At 47.3% G+C, this 19954-nt stretch overlaps 2 protein-coding genes across 2 annotated transcripts in view; one reads left to right on the plus strand and one right to left on the minus strand.

Annotated features, from left to right (window-relative positions):
* LOC308330580 (uncharacterized protein) overlaps nucleotides 1–1829 on the minus strand; it is a 47403-nt gene extending 45574 nt beyond the window's left edge. The window contains exon 1 of the mRNA XM_080785508.1: nucleotides 1654–1829. Within this exon, the coding sequence (XP_080641634.1) occupies nucleotides 1654–1666 (13 nt within the window). The 5' untranslated portion in view covers nucleotides 1667–1829. The remainder of the gene's footprint in view (nucleotides 1–1653) is intronic.
* A 4514-nt stretch (nucleotides 1830–6343) lies between these two features.
* Nucleotides 6344–19240, plus strand: LOC308334247 (uncharacterized protein). The gene is made up of 3 exons (XM_080790887.1): nucleotides 6344–6473; nucleotides 8228–11209; nucleotides 16110–19240. Exons 2-3 carry the CDS (start codon nucleotides 8242–8244, stop codon nucleotides 19229–19231), a joined length of 6090 nt encoding a protein of 2029 aa, XP_080647013.1. The 5' UTR covers nucleotides 6344–6473; nucleotides 8228–8241; the 3' UTR covers nucleotides 19232–19240.
* Nucleotides 19241–19954: the final 714 nt, after the last annotated feature.

Genomic DNA, 19954 nt, shown 5'->3' on the forward strand with positions numbered 1-19954 from the left:
TGTACTATACGAATTATACTATGATATATATGGTATTTTGCCATTCAATATCTTCACTCCGCAGACACATACTCTTCCGAGTAGTAACACTGGGTTGTTGATCATTTAGGTCCCATCTCAACTCATAGCCTCCATCCCTGTCAGTGGGAATACTTCCACTGAATAAAAGGATTTAACCAGAGTTTGGCCAGATTTTCATTAAATTGTATAGTATCTTTTTTTTAAATTAACAGATTGGTAAGCAGTGGTACTTGGCAAGTGCACTGTTGTGATGCGCCCTGTAAAGAAGTGTGCTAGCAGCAGCATGTTCTTATTATTATCAGCTACTGTACATGAAAGCATCAGTATATATTAGCAGCTTTGGTTTAAAACATCGTCTTAACTGTTATCACATGACATGAGACACCTGAAAATCTGTCCCTGCTGAGTGGAATGCCAACAAAAGATAAACATGGTAATTTCAGACAGAAAGTCTCAATGCAGTTCACGTGTCGTGGTGGCAATCCCTTTGGCTGACTTTTGCTGCACATCTATCATGTTTAGCATCATATGAACATGACTCTCCAGAGATGCGTTTCACGGATGTCTGACTATACTTAACCTTGCAGTTGCCAGGGAGTCCTCACCCAAACAGAAGTATGCATGTTTTTCCTTCTAGAACTGTGAAGTTAGAGGCAGTTATAGGCACTTCATAGCAGCTTGTCTTTATTATTCAGAAAAGTAAATAACACAATCTATAGGGTGTGCAATTAGCCAACATTAACAATAGTCCATGCATTCATTGACCAAAAAAAACTAATACATTGTAAGTAATAAATTAAGGACATTGAAGCAATATGGCTTCAGCAATACCCATGAGCTCCATTATTTTGCTTGTGGTTTGACAAGCAAGTGACTAGAATCTAAAGTATAGCATGTGTACAATCAATAATTGTGCAGAGGACAACTCTTTCTCTGTCGCCACAACTTCTAGCCCGAGGCTATTCATTTCAGACTACCGGTACTCTTATTACACGTGAAGTGAGCCATAATAGCCATTGTGCTCTCTTGGTCTTATTCCTGCAGGCAGGAGCAGCAGGAATCTGAAGCGTGTGTCAGTATAGTACTATAGGAATATCAGCAGCCGGGCCATAATGGCTGAAGTTTCATCGCTAGATCTGGGCTATTCGACAAGAATGGTCTCTAGGGGAACGAACGAGCATAACTTCACACAAAAACAGAACCACAAGTATCGGTTTGTACAGCTGCAGCAGGAACCCGCGTTACTCTCGGATACGAGCGAACAGAAAACAAGCAACCGTCCGCAAGCTCAAAGCATTGCAGTCTCACTTCACTCCTCACAGATGTTTGATGTTGAAAACACCAAGCTAATTATCTAATGAGGTTCCTCTCCGATGTGTCGCTCAGTTAGTCCGAGTCCGCATGCAGGGCCTGTTGTCCAAGAACCATTCTCTATGTTGTGGTCGACCATAACCTTGATTTATGTACGTTATGTTGTCAAAGCAAACTGCTGCGAACACGCTGAAAAGCTCGGGCAGTTTTAGGGCGGTTTAAAAACCAGAGCTAGTAGCAGCATGCCCATGTTTGTCCAAAATGCGAGACATTTTGTGGATCATTCGGATCACGTTAGGATCTTATGATATGGGAACTTACCTAAATCATCCATGGCACCGGAAATCGTTTCAGGAGAGGGAACCCGGGTCTGTTCTGTTACTACTGGGAACAGTAGGCTGGCTGGCTGGCTGGCTGGCCGGTTCTTTGGCTCTAATAAGAAGATCTCAAATCCCAGATCTCTTCACTGAATGCGGTTAAGTTTTCAAGTTCCCTACTCGATGAAACGGATCCGTCATCAGACACACAGCTCGCCCCCATCTGGAGCCTCCAACAAGTTTACACATCATCAGTCTGTCTATGATTGAGGATGAGGCGACATCTAGCGGCCATAATGCACATGCAGCAACGTTTCTGGCCAGAAAAGGGTTCAAAAACTACATAGTTAGAGCTCTGCTTATCTAAACCAGGGGTTTTCAACTGATTATGAACCAGGGACCACCACCCTAACTAACTAACTAACTAACTGTTGTGTTGGGCCACTGTTTATTATTTAAACTGACATATGCTAGTGGTCCGGAGCTATAAAAAGAAGAAGAAATAATATTAAGATCCACTGATCTATGTCTTGGTTGCCCTTGGCCTAGCTCTGATCCATAGCCCTAATGCTAATTTAGGGCTATGGAGCTACCCTTGGCCCTATTCTGTTCTCTTAACCTTCCATATTAAACTCATACTCACATGCGATTGCATGATTATATGGGCACATTTCCTCATAACAGTCAATCTGGTTACACTGGTACACCATGAAATTCTAACTCCCTAGCTAGCTCTTGACATCAGACTTCTCAGTAACTGACAACATTGTGTCATCATACAACACCAGGTAATTTCCCAACTAGTGGTCGATAAAAACAAACAACACACACAGTTTGACAGTGTCATTTTGTGATTTTGTGACAAGGTTTGTGACAAAGTGTGGTCGGGGAGACCCCCCAATCCATACCATGTGTCCCTGAGGGGGTTTCAGTTTAACATAACCCCTATATTTATACTTCGGCTATTCAAAAATGGCCAAACTTCAAGCTTCAAGCTTGTAAATCTGCTATTTTTGCCCAGCTTTGTCTGGCTGATCACCCCATAGCGATTATTTGATTGGCTGAGCAAAGTACATATTGAGCATAAAAAAGTGAGGGCAGAAAACTGAGAAAAGTGAAGACACCAAAAGTGAAGACACCGGCTGATGATGTATGATGATAAGAGTGCCCCTCACTTCACACAAGTGTGATTTTTAAATTTAAATACATCTTCTGCACAAAATCTTATTAGATGTATTTGTTTTTTTTGTTTTTTTGAAAAATAATCCCCATTTAGCTGATGCCATGGCAATCAGCTAGCGTTACTGGGGTCCAATACATATAGACCTATCATTTGGGGGTCCACAACACGTCCACAATGGAGGAAAATACCTCATCTACTTTAATCAAAATGACCAGTAGAGGGCGGTTGTGTATTGGGGTAAGTTTGATTGTTGATAATGTTATTAACAGTTTGTAGAATGGGTACAGTTCAAGGAAAGTACAGCTAAAAGCTGGAAAAAAAACACATTAGCCATGTCTGTAATTATATCAAAATATATTGTCATTATTGGCAAATTCCGTAGTTTGATTCATTACAAGTGTCTTCTAACTCTTTATTATAGTTTAATTTATCCGTATCGTATTGCAATATCATTAAGGGGAGCTACTTCTCATCATACACATCTTCACAAACTTCATATGTTGCAAAAAAGATTTCTGCATACAGTGTCTGCTCTTTTCAAACAACAAAATATTTTACCAAATTTTAATTTAAATAAATACCAACTTTATTTTCAAAGTATTGTTTCAACCAGTTTCATTTGCTTTGCCCCGTAAAGCCTTCTTTCAGTTCAACAGTGATATGCAACATTTCAATACAAGACAGGCTAATCATTTACATCTCCAAAGGTTCCGTACTGGTCTGTGTCAGTTTTCCATCAGGTACAGTGGGGCCCAGCTATGGAACAGCTATACTGTGATTTATTTTTATTTTTATAAAGTATATTTATTGGTTTTTTTTTAGCTATACTGTGATTTGATGAATCAAATTGAACAATTCAGTGTCTTCCAATACCCACACATATACATTTTGAGGGGCCTATGCACAGCTTTGTGTGTTTGTACCACAAAATGTGATGATTTGTGATGATGCTCTTATCCCTTCACACGAGTCCAGTGTGATTTATTTTCTGTTAAACTTGTATTTTTATTTATTTTTTTCATTTGTACTGTGTATCCATTGTTGTATAATCTATGTTGCCAGATAATTTGTTTGATTTTTATGATTTATTTGTATTTTTGTTGTTAAAATTAGGTGAGATTAACATTATAAACCCCACAGGGTTTTCTAAATCTCACCTACACAACCCTACAATGTTGTTGTTGTTCCAAATGTGTTGTTTTTAAATGTGCATTGTGCAAATAAACAAACAAAGATCAGCAGGAAAATGTAGATACAGTCATCTCACCTACACAATCCTACAATGTTGTTGTTGTTCCAAATGTGTTGTTTTTAAATGTGCATTGTGCAAATAAACAAACAAAGATCAGCAGGAAAATGTAGATACAGTCATCTCACCTACACAACCCTACAATATGTTGTTGTTGTTCCAAATGTGTTGTTTTTAAATGTGCATTGTGCAGATAAACAAACAAAGATCAGCAGGAAAATGTAGATACAGTCATCTCACCTACACAACCCTACAATATGTTGTTGTTGTTCCAAATGTGTTGTTTTTAAATGTGCATTGTGCAGATAAACAAACAAAGATCCGCAGGAAAATGTAGATACAGTACAGTCATAGCAGAGAGTGCGCAGGTCTTCACTGCTCTGATCAGCTGTATTGACAGAAGCATTAAGGCTCATGAGCTCATTGATGTGGTTGAAGAGAAGCAGAACAAAATAGAGAAACAGCCGACTGTTTCATTAAAGAGCTGCAACAGGAAGTCAGTCACTTAATTAGAGAAGAGAAGCTCTGAGCTGAAACAGCTCTCACACACTAGTGAAGACCACCTCCACCTGCTCCAGAACTTCAAATCCATCAACACAGGGTGGAGAGTGGAGATCCATCAAGGACTTTGGAAAATAAAGTTGGTATTTATTTAGATTAAAGAAATTGTAAAATATTTAGTTGTTTGAAAGGAGGAACAGAATGAGCAGACACTAGAAATACTGCAGAATCTCTTTTGCAACATGTGAAGATGTGTATGATAATGCAGCTCCCCAAACAATATTGCAATACGATACGGATACATTCAACTATAATAAAGACTAGAGTCAATGTAGGTCAATGTCCATCAGTCTTCACATGTGGGGACAGTGAGGAGGACAGCTGTGGCTCAGTTTGAGTCTGAGAAGACACTCAGTCAAGAGATGACGTAGAAGCTGTGTGATGCTGAGTTGAGGAGGATCAAGCAATACGAGGTGGATCTAACTCTGGACCCTGATACAGCAAATCTATACCTTATATACTGTCTGAGGATGGAAAACAAGTGAGTTGTGGAAATGTATCACAACACAAAGGTATTCTCTATGTTTCGATGTCTTAGGAAAACAAAGGTTCTTCTCGGGAAGTTTTTAAGGTTCAGGTTTACAGGAAAGATGTGGACTTTAGGAGTGGCCAGAGCATCCATCAAAAGGAAAGGTGTAAACAACAATGGTTACATGTCCAAAAAAATAACATTAAAACGTTTTTTGTTTGTTTTTTAATCACACTTGTGTGAAGTAACGGGCGCCCACTGTATTTATATTGGCCATGTGATGTCTCATGTCGTCAATGTTTGCTGTCCAACTGCTGTCCTAAACAAACATTAAAGTCTGCCGATAGTTGGCTGCCATCTTATAAAAATAAAATGCACCAAGTCTCTGTGAGTACGTCTGTAATCCTGCACGTAACTCGAGAACCGTTCGCCCCACCGACTTCAAATTTGACACACGCGTTCCACACCACCACATAGTGCAGTGCCCAGTGTCGAGTCGGTCTGAGTCTGACCCATGGTTGTCCAGAACCACCCCAAAAAGTCCTCTGCGGCTCTGCCCAGGCTCTGGACAGGGCCCCTGACCAGTATCCACATATATGGAGCTGGCCTCAGTGGCCTGTTCTGAGTTCTGACATCATTCTGTTGTCTGCATATCCATATTTTGGCATGCCTGACAAAGAACTCTCTATAGAGCGCCGCAGTCCTACCCCCTTTCAGAACGACTAGTGGCCCAGGATATGAATCCCAATGCATTTTGCCCATAGGCTTTTCTTAAAGTATTTATTTAAAGACGGTTGACAAAGCCAACTCGGATCGTGACAAATCATGACAACGAACACTATGTTTTGGGCCGATCAAATAATTTATAAGAAGAAAAACAAAACAAATAGTGTTTTCTCCTGCCTTTATTTTCTTCTTTCTTTCTTTCTTTGCGTAACCGTCTTTAAATAAATACTTTAAGAAAAGCCTATGGGCAAAATGCATTGGGATTAATTTCCAGGACCACTCGTCGTTCTGAAAGGGGGGAACACAGACATAATATCTGCAGGGTGGGGCATACATTTACAACTTGTATCGTTCCAAGTAGGCCAGTTGGGCTGCATGATTAATCGAATTTGAGTCGAAATCGCGATTTTTGAATTTGGACGATGTCAAAGAAAGGAAAACGAAAATCGTTTTTCACTTTAACTAGGGTGTTTACGGTAAATCTCTCTCGCACTCCTCCACTCGCACGCGGGCTACCGTAGTTACTTCCTCCTCGAGTCCTGCCTCTGTCTGCCGCCAGTGCCGCGCAGAGAGAAAACCTGAAGAAAGGAACGTTAAACATTGCATCATATGTCTGCCACAGACAGGGAGCGATAGGTACGAGGATTTAGTTGCTAAAAAAGGCAAGACCATGTCTGTCGTCTGGAAATGGTTCGGCTTCTACGTTTCAGATGTGGAGAAAACTTGTCCCCGGTGTAAAAGTTGTAAAAAGGATGCACACGCGCTGTGCACTCTTCCCATTCGCCGCTGTTTGTTTTCCGGGTGCTAGAGCAGGTTGCTCGTGTTGCCGTCTATCACAGCCCTGCCTAGGCACGGCAGTGAGGCACCGACTTTAGTTTACGGGTACAGGGAGGCTTTATTTCCGACATGGGTTCGGTCCCTGTGGCCTGTGGGAGACGGCGGCATGAGTGGCTTGACGCACAACATGACGCTTATCAATACTCACCGAAATAAATCCTGCTGGACCTTGGTAAAAGTCTATTCTCAAAGGCTGGGAAGTGTCAGTTCCCCAGGTTCTCTCTAAAATGCACTATTTTAGTCATGAAATAAAATGCATCCAAGTGGACCGGGTTGAGTCACTCACAACCCGGAAATGCCGTAGAAGAAGTTACTCTGTCCGGTACATTGCTTTTATTAAAAGTGCATTTTAGAGAGAAGCTGGCGACCTGAGACCCGTCCCAGCTTTGAGAATAGACTTTTACAAATGTCTACCAGGCTTTGTTTCGGTGAGTAGTTACGTCGTTTTGTTTATTTTCGGGGAATTCTAAAGCCTCGCACGGCAGTGGGAAAATTGCTACAGAGCAGTGCATGGGTGTCAGTGAGAGATTCGCTGACGCACGGACCAGGGCTATCAATACCGTGTCTTGACCTACTCTCTCATATTATCGTAAAGTCGGGTAGTGTGCACTGTTTATTTTACATCGAGGAACCGAGCCATGTGTGTCTGACTGTCTTTTGTTCTGTGTACGACGTCGCCGGCTAAAAACAAAGTGAAGCCTGACTTATGCTTCGCAGTACGACGTGTCGCATGCTAAAAATAGCTGATCTGCACGCTCACAACGTGTCGCCTCTGCAACACGTTGTGAGCTTGTAGATCGGCTATTTTCAGCACGCGGAAATATGGAGGATGAGACCTTCAGAAACCTGCCTTCACAGTAAAAGCATCAGCTGTCACAATAGTTGAAAATAGAGATGTGGCATTATTTTTCCACATGGCCCATACGACAAGACAGAGTCAAAATGGAAAAGTGTGTGTTTGTTTATGTATATATGTATACCGGTATATGTAATGTAATTAATTGTTAATGGTTTATGGTGATATTGTAAACGTTTTCACTTGTTTAATCCCAAATGAGATTTATCTTTTTGTTTAAAAGGATCCCTGGCCAGACAAATATGCCTTAAAACACTATACTTGCCCTCTATAACTAAAAATAAAAACACTTTCAATATTTTATTTCTTTCATAAATAGAGAATCTTTCACTCAAGAGGAATTAGGAACTGCTTCTGTCACAAGTTGATGATGTCACATGTCCATGTGTGGTCCAGCCCCAGGGGATGTATGGAATGCACATGCTAATAAAAAGTATATTTAAATATTGCTTTGATGCTCATATTATTCTTAGGTTATTAAGTTGTCTTTATTAGCATATGTATTCCATAGGGCTGGACCACACATAATGGACATAATTATCATGCATTGGCGGGGCTCGTGTAACTCCAAATATGGAGTTGATGACATCAGACTGGTCTACAAGTACTGATGTCGTGTTGATGACATCAGACTTGCCCAAATATGGAGTTCCGCGTGACACGTGACGCCTAATGCTTGTTAATAACTGTCTTCCAGGCGGCAGCAGCGATATGGCGGAATCTGTGGAAACAGATGTGATGGCGTCATTACTGAGCTCGGCCCTTTCCCTCGCAGACGGCCCGCCATCTGAACCTCAGCCCGCGGCGCTCCCTCCCACAGTCGGCGCTTATCAGCGGCTGCTCTTCACCAACGACCTGGTGTCGGGGCGCCGCCGCGGGGCCCTTCACTTCGGCCTCGTGGACAGGATCCATGGCGATGACGATTTCTCTTCAGACTCGGACTCTGACGACAGCGGAGAGGACGACAGCGAAGACGACAGCGGAGAAGACGACAGCGGAGAAGACAACAGTGGAGAAGGAGGCGATGGAGAAGGAAACTCTTCGCACCCGAACGATGGCGGGGTGGACAACCGGCGTGGTCAGCCTGTCGAGAGGGGTTTTGTGCGTGTCACCTGGTACCCTGACGGAGGAGATCAAGACGTCGAGGAGACAAAGCTGACTCTCGAAGATCGATCGATTGGCGTTTGCGACATCGTGCGACGAATGGATTCCGAGGACAACCAGAGAGGTATTGTGACCAACATCAACACAGAGTGTGCCGTGAAACTCCTGGGGACCAACCGCGTGCTGTACTCGGTCAACAGCAAGGTCCTCCGTAACATCTGGCCTTTCACGCAGGGTGACTTAATAGCCTACGATGACGTCTGGCTGGGGAGAGTACACGACCTGGACAATCGCATCGTCCTCAAGCTCTCCGACGGAGTCCGATGCTCCATGAGCGTGGAGGAGGGCGATGAGCTGCAAGACGTCTACCCGCACGTCAGCGACCACGGTCAGTTCTCTGTCGAGGAATACTACCACCCCGGACAGGTCCTGAGAGGTCGCGCAAAACTCTTCTCCAAAGCACGATGGCTGTCCGGGGTCAAACCCAACCTCGGAAAGAAGGCAGGCAAGTTAAGGGCGGTGGTCGAGAAGGTCGAGGTGGCCGAGCTGTACGTGACATGGTTTGACATCAGCAGCCTCTCCCCCACAAGGTCAGACGGCGTGGACCCCCCTCCCTCCACCCTGACACAGGAACACTTCAGCAAGGTGAGACGACTGGGCTGGCACGACCACAGCAAGAGGTGTATGGGAGACAGGCTGCTCTGCAGGCTCCCCCCCGCCGAGGGAGATTCCACAAGCATCGCCTGCGAACGACCCAAAGACGCTCCCGTCCTGCCCAAGCACCCGGTGGGCAGACGGCAGAAAAGGCAGCTCCGGGCCGGGGATTGGGTGCCGGTGGAGGTGGTGTCCACGAAGACTTCGGCGGACGTGACGTGGAAGGACGGCCGGGCGGAGAAGGAGATCCGCTCCAACGACCTGATCCCCGTCGAGCACGGCGTCGGCGACTTGTTTCCCCGGGACCTGGTCGTCGACCAGCGACCTCACGCCTCCCAGGACCCAGCGGTGTACGGCGTGATCCAGTCCGTGGATCACGAGGGCAGGACGTGCACCGTCCAGTGGGTCAAACCGAACTCCTCCGGCGACGATGTGGAGGCGATCGGCGAGGAAGAGGAGGACGTGAGTGTCTATGACATTGCGGCCCACCCAGTCTACGTCTTTAATACGGATGCCATTGTCGTCAAAGTGCAGTATTTTCAGAACGGAAAGACCAATGGCTGTGAAGACCAGACACCGGTAGTGGGTGAGGTGTCCAGCGTGGACAAGAACCAGACGCCAGTAGTGGGCGAGGTGTCCAGCGTGGTCAAGAACCAGACGCCAGTAGTGGGCGAGGTGTCCAGGGTGGACAAGAACGGCAAGGTGGAGGTGGTATGGTCCGACGCCTCCAGGACCATCGTCCTTCCATGGCACATATACAACATGGAGGAGGAGATCGACGAGATGGAGGAGATGGACGATGACTCGGCGCAGGACGACACCGATTCCGAGGATGCAAAGGAGGGCAGCGTGGCGCCAAATGACTCGGCGGAGGACGAGATCGATTCCGAGGATGCAAAGGAGGGCAGCGTGGCGCCAGAGATCCCAGAGAATCTGGAGAACATGGCGGTGGAAGAACTGTTGCCCGCGTCCTCCGCCGAACTGGCGTCCACCGCCTCAGCGACGCCCGCATCAGAGTGGAAGCACTTCCCGGATGACGAGGAGAACCCGGGGAAGAAAGTGCTAAAGGCCGGAGAAATGCCGGTCTCCGTGCTGGAGCATGCACCCGACGAGCACACTTTCAAGAGGACAGAGAACCAGCCAGCAGAGCCGAGGAAGTTCTTCAACACGGTGAGGAAAGAGATGTCTCTGTTCTCCACCTCTCTGCCCGAGGGCATCGTGGTCAAAACCTTCGAAGATCGCATGGATATATTCTCCGCCCTGATCAAAGGTCCGACCCGCACGCCCTACGAGGACGGCCTGTTCCTGTTTGACATCCAGCTGCCCAGCACCTACCCTGCGGCTCCGCCGCTCTTCCACTACCTGTCCCAGTGCAGCGGACGCCTCAACCCCAACCTCTACGCCGACGGCAAGGTCTGCGTCAGTCTGCTGGGGACCTGGTCTGGCCAAGGCACTGAACGATGGACCAACGAGTCGAACCTCATGCAGGTCCTCATCTCCATACAAGGGCTGGTCCTGGTCAACGAGCCCTACTACAATGAGGCGGGCTACGAGAGCCACCGAGGCCTGCGGGAATGCTCCGAGAACAGCCGCTGCTACGACGAGATGGCCCTGATCAAGATGGTCCAGTCCATGACCCGACTTCTGCAGGCGCCCGGCGAGGTCTTCGGCCAGGAGATCCAGCAGCACTTCTCCGCGAGCGGCTGGAGGCTCGCGCGCCGCCTGGAACACTGGCTGGAGCTCCACGAGACGTGGAGAAAGAGCGCGTGCGGCGGCGTTCCCGAGCGCAGCGACTTCCCGGACATCGGTTTCCCCCTCTTCCCGCTGTCCAAGGGCTTCGTGAAGAGCGTGAAGATCGTGCTGTCGCAGTACCGCGCCGCTCTGCTCGCCGCCGGGATCTCTGAGGACACCAAGGACAATTAACCCTATAGGTCAAACCATCACTATATTTTACCTGATGTAATATATTCCTTTAAAAAAAAAAGTATATTTCTCATCAAAATGTATTAAAATAGTAATGGTAATTTGAGGTACTCTTCTTTAATATTTCAACATGAAATTTCACAAACAAAATCACACTCATGTGAAGTGAGGGGTGCTGTTATCAAACATCATCACATTCCGACACACATAGCTGGGTATAGGAGTGGCTAGTGCCCCTCAAAAATACATCTACAAGCTAGCACGTATAGTAAAGTATAAAGTAATCCATAAAATGAATCTAGATTTAAGATATCTTCATAGACTTGTTTGACTGCACATCAATGTGTAAATTCCTGTTTAGTTTGTTCTTCAGTATTTTAGTTTGTTCTGGTTCAAGGTTGTCTTTATTTGTCTTGGAGGCAGAGTCACAGCTGCATCTAGTCAGTTACGGTTGCTGGCATTCGGCAATCTGATTGAGCATTTTGATTGACGGGAACAAATTAGTGTTTAAAATTAAATCTATTATACACAACGTGGAGTTCTATATCTCCTACCGGATGTGGGGGTCAGATATTCCGAGCTTGTGTGTCTTTTCACTGCTTGTTCAAAAATGGCCGGGGGGGTGGGGGGTGGACATGCCCATGATCTTCCCAGCCATATTTGCCAGCCTATTTATTTGAGATTTATATATCACAGTCAGATTTAAATTGTACGCTGCATCTCATAGTCTCATAGTAAGTGCTCTCTGCGTTCGCAACTATGCTATACATATGTACTATGGCGTGCTATGACTACATACAATGCAATTCTAGTGCTGTCTACATAACATGCTATAAGTCTGTATCAAATGCTATCTAAGTCTACATAAATGCTATCTAAGGGGGTAGGGTAAGTGCTATGGGCCATGATGGAATCTGAAAAGGTAGGTTTTCAGACTACGGCGGAAGATTGGAAGTGATGCTGCAGTTCTGACTGCGTTCATGATTTGAGGCTTTGTTCAAAACGGGCCAATCTTGCAATGTTAGCCAATTTGGAACATGAAATATCGGACAGATCCGGCTTGAACACATGACTATAGAGATAGTGTGTAACGATTTGCGGGATTTTTGGACAGAATCTGGAGTGGCAATATAAAAAATGTGTTTTTCAAAAGTATAACAGGCCGTTCTGGAAAATTTGGGGCAGAATAATAGTCATCATGAATCATACGGATGTAAGTTTAAGAACCTAACAGTGGAATATATATCTAATGAAACTATAAGTGTATACACTATATAGACATAGGAGGGGCTCAAGAAATAACACTTGTATGAAGCAGTATTAGTTTTGTTCACTAAGACAAAGACTAAAAGACATTGGCTTTTCAGGAGACTAAATTGGAGTAAAGACTAAATGGTGTCTGATGTATTGGGGCAGTTCAGGAGGCTCAGGAGGAAGAGGGGATCTGGTTCCTGCTGGTTTGATCCCCAGCTCCTCTGGGATTGTGTCGAAGTGTGCTTGAGCAAGACGCTTAACCCCATATGTGGCCTGCTCCTGGTGAGCAGATTGGTAGATTGGACACATTACAAAATAATAGGTGTGCAGTGCCTGGTCAGTTTTTGCGACCGAAGGTCGCAGTCAACTATGGAATCGTGCATTTCCCGTCAGTGTGTTGGTCAGGCACCATATATGGCGCCCAGGTCTCGTGACATCAGGGATGGAGATGTGGAGACCCTGAAGTCATAGGAATTGCGACCTGCTGTCGCAGTTAAGCCCGTATATGGAGATCCCTGATGTCATCAATATTGGCCACAGGGCAGGGGCTGAAATCCCGTAAGAGGGCACTTTTGGACAAAAATAGCGAAAATAGCAGATCTACAAGCCCACGACGCGTCACACTGCGATGCGTTGTGAGCTTGTAGATCAGCTATTTTCGGGGCGCAACCCAGCAATCTTTAGCTAGTGGAGATGCGGTGTACGACCTCGATTTCTAAACAAATTGGTTCAACACAAAATGCTGTGGTTCAAGTTCAGGAGACTTCGGAAATAAACGCAATGCTCCTTAATGTTGCCTTCCAGCATGGCATGGAAAGGAGTGGCATTTGCATTTCTTTTACCACAGTAAATGCTGCATTCGTGGTCTGGAGAAGGCAGTTAGGACAAGTTAGCTGAAGTTGCGGCAAATCTGCAAAAAAAATGCTTACCACTAGCTTTCTTCACAGATGTGTTCATGAAGGTGTCTACTATCACAGAAATATTTATTCCAACCCAACTCCCTTGGGAAACTTTGTGACAGCTGCTGAAAGCTGGGGTACCATTATCAACCAATATAAGGCAAAGAATTCCAAATTTCATTATACTTTAAGTAGCATGTGTAAAACTAGGGGGTTTTCATGATGCTGAATCCATTCCAAGCATGAGTTTTGCACGAAAATACTCCTTGGGCTAAATACGGCCATAGCCACCCAAATGTGCTGACCTCATCACATTTGTGATGACGGATATGGGCATTTCTAGGTAAAAATAAATAGAAATTAAATAAATAGTGCAACTGCGCCCGGCAGCCAGCGAAAACTAGAGTTATCAAACTCCATTCAAACTCTAGACGGGCCTGCCCCAAAGTTATTAGTTCAGCAGCGCCCGGCAGCAGGCGAAAACTAGAGTTCTCAACGGCACAACAATTAAGGCCCGGACCTACCTGGGCCCTCATCAAACGCTGTACACTCAAGAGAAGGTCCCAGCTACCACCCTTAGATCTCCATACTGTATGTAGTTGACCTGTTCTGACATTCCATATGTTGACCTGACCTCATCAAACCCTGTACACTCAAGACATGCTCCTTATATGGCCAGTAATTAATTCCATGTTGATCTGACCTCATCAAACCCTGTACACTCAAGACATTCTCCTTATATTGCCAGTACAGAATTCATTCCATGTTGTGACCCTCCATGCCAAAGTGCCAGCGCTCACCCAGCAGTCTGCCGACAATGAGGCGGATGCGTGCACCCTTCTCGCCCTCAGGCGTCTTACTGGTATGTTGCTGCCTGTTTCAGTGTTGTACTACATTTTAGGTTCTGCTGGAAGCGTGTCACAGCCTAGCCAACTCCTTGTTGTTGACCTTTTTGATGGACTGTCTGTGACCCAGCATCCATCACTGAGTGAAACTCTAATCAATAATGACAATGTCACACAGTTCATCATTAGTTTACTAATCATTACTAATCGTAATCCCCTCCCTTTGGAGCTGGCCTAAATGCACTGGCAAGTCCGCAAGTTCTAATGTGGTCCTGGCAGTGAGTGGCTCGGGAGGTAGAGTGGCCGCTTATATATCGGAAGGTTCCTGGTTGACTGGAGGAGCCCTGTCAGCCACAATGGCAGACTTTTAGTTTTTTGATTTGCCTCAATCCCTGGCTCCCCCTGCCCTGGGTCTTACACAATCTTTGAATGTGTGACAGGAGTTGTGACAAGAAACTCTCATCTGTCATTTCCGTTCATACAAATATATATTTTAGATGCCTTTGAAATATATTTCAAGCTATAGATAGGATTAGACTAATTTGATTGACTATGATCCTGCGTCTCGCATCCGTCACACCACCATATATGGTTGCCGATTTAATCCATCATGCCTTGTGACATCACGTGACATCATGGAGACACTAAAAGTCTCCATATATGGTCACTTCTCTTGACATCACATCACGCCACCATATATGGCCATCTCCATATAGTGACCAGATTTGACTGAGAGGCAGCCTCCCAGCTTTTCACCGGAGGAGAAAAACTGAAATTAATACCGTATTTATTTTGTATCCAAAATGAGTTAAGAGCACAGACAGACTCTTCACATACTAGAGCATGTCTCAAATAAATGTCAGAGCTGACATCGGCATGTAAATATGAAATAAATGCTTAAACATGTAGCTAGGTGTAATGTTAGATACCACAGAAGTGAACCTTTCAAGCCTGTTATCACATCTCCAAAACCGGTGGGTCAAACTGAACAACCAAACCATTCTTTCATATGATCAAAAAACGAAGATAAAAAAAAATCCAATGGCAGTCCGTCCCCTCAGTCAAATCTGGTCACATATGAAGATCACGACACTGACCTCATCTAACCCTGGATAACCATACATGGAGAAGACTGGATCATCACCTATAGATCTGCATATATGGAGCCACCACAGCAAAACCTCATCAAACCCTGTACACTCAAGACACGCTTTATATACCAGTAAGACGCGCAAACGCGGGAAGCGAACGCAGCTCGTACATATTTGGGTTTTTTAAGATTTATATAAGGAGTCCCCAAAGCAGCTCCATATATGGGCACAAGTTGGACCACGCCATCACAGTCATGTCACCATGACTCAGCCATAACCATATAAGGAGTCCCCAAAGCAGCTCCATATATGGGCACAAAAGTGTGAGACACAGACAGACAGACAGACAGACATGATCTGCTAGGTCTCATAGTAAGTGCTCACTGCGTTCGCAATAACCGGTACAGAATTCATTCCATATGTTGATCTGACCACCCCCCCCCCCCCCCATGCCAAAGCGCCAGCGCTCGCCCAGCAGTCTGCCGTCACCGAGGCGGATGCGGGCACGCACGTTTTCGTCTTACTGGTTTAGGCTACAGTAGGACAGAGAGACTGCAAAGGCGGAACATGAACTGTGTGTGCGTGTGTGTGACAGGGCACGGGCACCGCTCTAGTATGAATAACTTTCAAAAGCCATGCATTGGCAGGGCTAGTGTAACTCCAAATATGGAGTTGATGACATCAGACTGGTCTACAAGTACTGATGTCGTGTTGATGACGTCAGACTTGCCCAAATATGGAGTTCCGCGTGGCTCCAGATAAGTACTTTCGGTTGACGCCTAATGCTTGTTAATAACTCTGTCTTCCAGGCGTCAGCAGCGATATGGCGGAATCTGTGGAAACGGATGTGATGGCGTCATTACTGAGCTCGGCCCTTTCCCTCGCAGACGGCCCGCCATCTGAACCTCAGCCCGCGGCGCTCCCTCCCACAGTCGGCGCTTATCAGCGGCTGCTCTTCACCAACGACCTGGTGTCGGGGCGCCGCCGCGGGGCCCTTCACTTCGGCCTCGTGGACAGGATCCATGGCGATGACGATTTCTCTTCAGACTCGGACTCTGACCTCGACGGAGAAGACAACAGTGGAGAAGACAACAGTGGAGAAGACAACAGTGGAGAAGACAACAGTGGAGAAGACAATAGTGGAGAAGACGACAGCGGAGAAGACAACAGTGGAGAAGACGACAGCGGAGAAGACAACAGCGGAGAAGACAACAGCGGAGAAGACAACAGTGGAGAAGACAACAGTGAGGAGACACAGGAGACAACAGGAGGCGACGGAGAAGGAAACTCGCCGTACCCGAACGATGGCGGGGTGGACAACTGGCGTGGTCAGCCTGTCGGGAGGGGTTTTGTGCGTGTCACCTGGTACCCTGACGGAGGAGATCAAGACGTCGAGGAGACAAAGCTGACTCTCGAAGATCGATCGATTGGCGTTTGCGACATCGTGCGACGAATGGATTCCGAGGACAACCAGAGAGGTATTGTGACCAACATCAACACAGAGTGTGCCGTGAAACTCCTGGGGACCAACCGCGTGCTGTACTCGGTCAACAGCAAGGTCCTCCGTAACATCTGGCCTTTCACGCAGGGTGACTTAATAGCCTACGATGACGTCTGGCTGGGGAGAGTACACGACCTGGACAATCGCATCGTCCTCAAGCTCTCCGACGGAGTCCGATGCTCCATGAGCGTGGAGGAGGGCGATGAGCTGCAAGACGTCTACCCGCACGTCAGCGACCACGGTCAGTTCTCTGTCGAGGAATACTACCACCCCGGACAGGTCCTGAGAGGTCGCGCAAAAATCTTCTCCAAAGCACGATGGCTGTCCGGGGTCAAACCCAACCTCGGAAAGAAGGCAGGCAAGTTAAGGGCGGTGGTCGAGGAGGTCGAGGTGGCCGAGCTGTACGTGACATGGTTTGACACCAGCAGCCTCACAAGGTCATACGGCATGGACCCCCCTCCCTCCACCCTGACACAGGAACACTTCAGCAAGGTGAGACGACTGGGCTGGCACGACCACAGCAAGAGGTGTATGGGAGACAGGCTGCTCTGCAGGCTCCCCCCCGCCGAGGGAGATTCCACAAGCATCGCCTGCGAACGACCCAAAGACGCTCTCGTCCTGCCCAAGCACCCGGTGGGCAGACGGCAGAAAAGGCAGCTCCGGGCCGGGGATTGGGTGCCGGTGGAGGTGGTGTCCACGAAGACTTCGGCGGACGTGACGTGGAAGGACGGCCGGGCGGAGAAGGAGATCCGCTCCAACGACCTGATCCCCGTCGAGCACGGCGTCGGCGACTTGTTTCCCCGGGACCTCGTCGTCGACCAGCGACCTCACGCCTCCCAGGACCCAGCGGTGTACGGCGTGATCCAGTCCGTGGATCACGAGGGCAGGACGTGCACCGTCCAGTGGGTCAAACCGAACTCCTCCGGCGACGATGTGGAGGCGATCGGCGAGGAAGAGGAGGACGTGAGTGTCTATGACATTGCGGCCCACCCAGTCTACGTCTTTAATACGGATGCCATTGTCGTCAAAGTGCAGTATTTTCAGAACGGATACTGGGGTCTGGAGACTCTGGACAAGAACCAGACGCCAGTAGTGGGCGAGGTGTCCAGGGTGGACAAGAACGGCAAGGTGGAGGTGGTATGGTCCGACGCCTCCAGGACCATAGTCCTTCCATGGCACATATACAACATGGAGGGTCTCATCGATCCCATGGAGATCGATGAGATGGAGGCAGCGACGAATAGTTTCGGGCCCCCAGACATGTATGTCACAGACATTGCCTCTCTATTTTATTATGTTATGTTCCATTTTCTATGTTATGTTCTAGTTGTTTTTGTGACTCTACGTCACTGGACGGAGGAGATAGACGATGACTCGGCGCAGGACGAGACCAATTCCGAGGATGCAAAGGAGGGCAGCGTGGCGCCAGAGATCCCAGAGAATCTGGAGAACATGGCGGTGGAACAACTGTTGCCCACGTCCTCCGCCGAACTATCCACCGCCTCAGCGACGCCCGCATCAGAGTGGAAGCACTTCCCGGATGACGAGGAGAACCCGGGGAAGAAAGTGCAAAAGGCCGGAGAAATGCCGGTCTCCGTGCTGGAGCATGCCCCCGACGAGCACACTTTCAAGAGGACAGAGAACCAGCCAGCAGAGCCGAGGAAGTTCTTCAACACGGTGAGGAAAGAGATGTCTCTGTTCTCCACCTCTCTGCCCGAGGGCATCGTGGTCAAAACCTTCGAAGATCGCATGGATATATTCTCCGCCCTGATCAAAGGTCCGACCCTTACGCCCTACGAGGACGGCCTGTTCCTGTTTGACATCCAGCTGCCCAGCACCTACCCTGCGGCTCCGCCGCTCTTCCACTACCTGTCCCAGTGCAGCGGACGCCTCAACCCCAACCTCTACGCCGACGGCAAGGTCTGCGTCAGTCTGCTGGGGACCTGGTCTGGCCAAGGCACTGAACGATGGACCAACGAGTCAAACCTCATGCAGGTCCTCATCTCCATACAAGGGCTGGTCCTGGTCAACGAGCCCTACTACAACGAGGCGGGCTACGAGAGCCACCGAGGCCTGCGGGAATGCTCCGAGAACAGCCGCTGCTACGACGAGATGGCCCTGATCAAGATGGTCCAGTCCATGACCCGACTGCTGCAGGCGCCCGGCGAGGTCTTCGGCCAGGAGATCCAGCAGCACTTCTCTGCGAGCGGCTGGAGGCTCGCGCGCCGCCTGGAACACTGGCTGGAGCTCCACGAGACGTGGCGAAAGAGCGCATGCGGCGGCGTCCCCGAGCGCAGCGACTTCCCGGACATCGGTTTCCCCCTCTTCCCGCTGTCCAAGGGCTTCGTGAAGAGCGTGAAGATCGTGCTGTCGCAGTACCGCGCCGCTCTGCTCACCGCCGGGATCTCTGAGGACACCAAGGACAATTAACCCTAGGTCAAACCATTTTACCTGATGTAATATATTCCTTTAAAAAAAAAAGTATATTTCTCATCAAAATGTATTAAAATAGTAATGGTAATTTGAGGTACTCTTCTTTAATATTTCAACATGAAATTTCACAAACAAAATCACACTCATGTGAAGTGAGGGGTGCTGTTATCAAACATCATCAAATTCCCACACACATAGCTGGGTATAGGAGTGGCTAGCGCCCCTCAAAAATACATCTACAAGCTAGCACGTATACTCGTATAGTAAAGTATAAAGTAATCCATAAAATGTATCTAGATTTAAGATATCTTCATAGACTTGTTTGACTGCACATCAATGTGTAAATTCCTGTTTAGTTTGTTCTTCAGTATTTTAGTTTGTTCTGGTTCAAGGTTGTCTTTATTTGTCTTGGAGGCAGAGTCACAGCTGCATCTAGTCAGTTACGGTTGCTGGCATTCGGCAATCTGATTGAGCATTTCGATTGACGGGAACAAATGAGTGTTTAAAATTAAATCTATTATACACAACGAGTTCTACATCTCCTACCGGATGTGGGGGTCAGATATTCCGAGCTTGTGTGTCTTTTCACTGCTTGTTCAGCCAGGGGGGGGGGGGACGTAACCTGACGCTGCCAGATGAGGGCGGTATTGCGGAAACATATTCCCCAACACAACACTCATCTGGGATCTCTGACGGAGTTGAGCCCTGAGTCAGATCTGC

The sequence above is a fragment of the Protomyctophum bolini genome (genome assembly GCF_963924005.1).
Source record: "Protomyctophum bolini genome assembly, chromosome: 2".
NCBI classification, from domain to species: domain Eukaryota; kingdom Metazoa; phylum Chordata; class Actinopteri; order Myctophiformes; family Myctophidae; genus Protomyctophum; species Protomyctophum bolini.

Excerpts from the sequence above, each read along its gene's own strand:
- LOC308334247 (XM_080790887.1), top strand. The coding sequence starts at position 8,242 with ATGGCGGAATCTGTGGAAACAGATGTGATGGCGTCATTACTGAGCTCG. Across the intron at positions 11,210-16,109 it reads TGAGGACACCAAGGACAATT|GCGTCAGCAGCGATATGGCG; the intron begins AACCCTATAGGT and ends TCTGTCTTCCAG.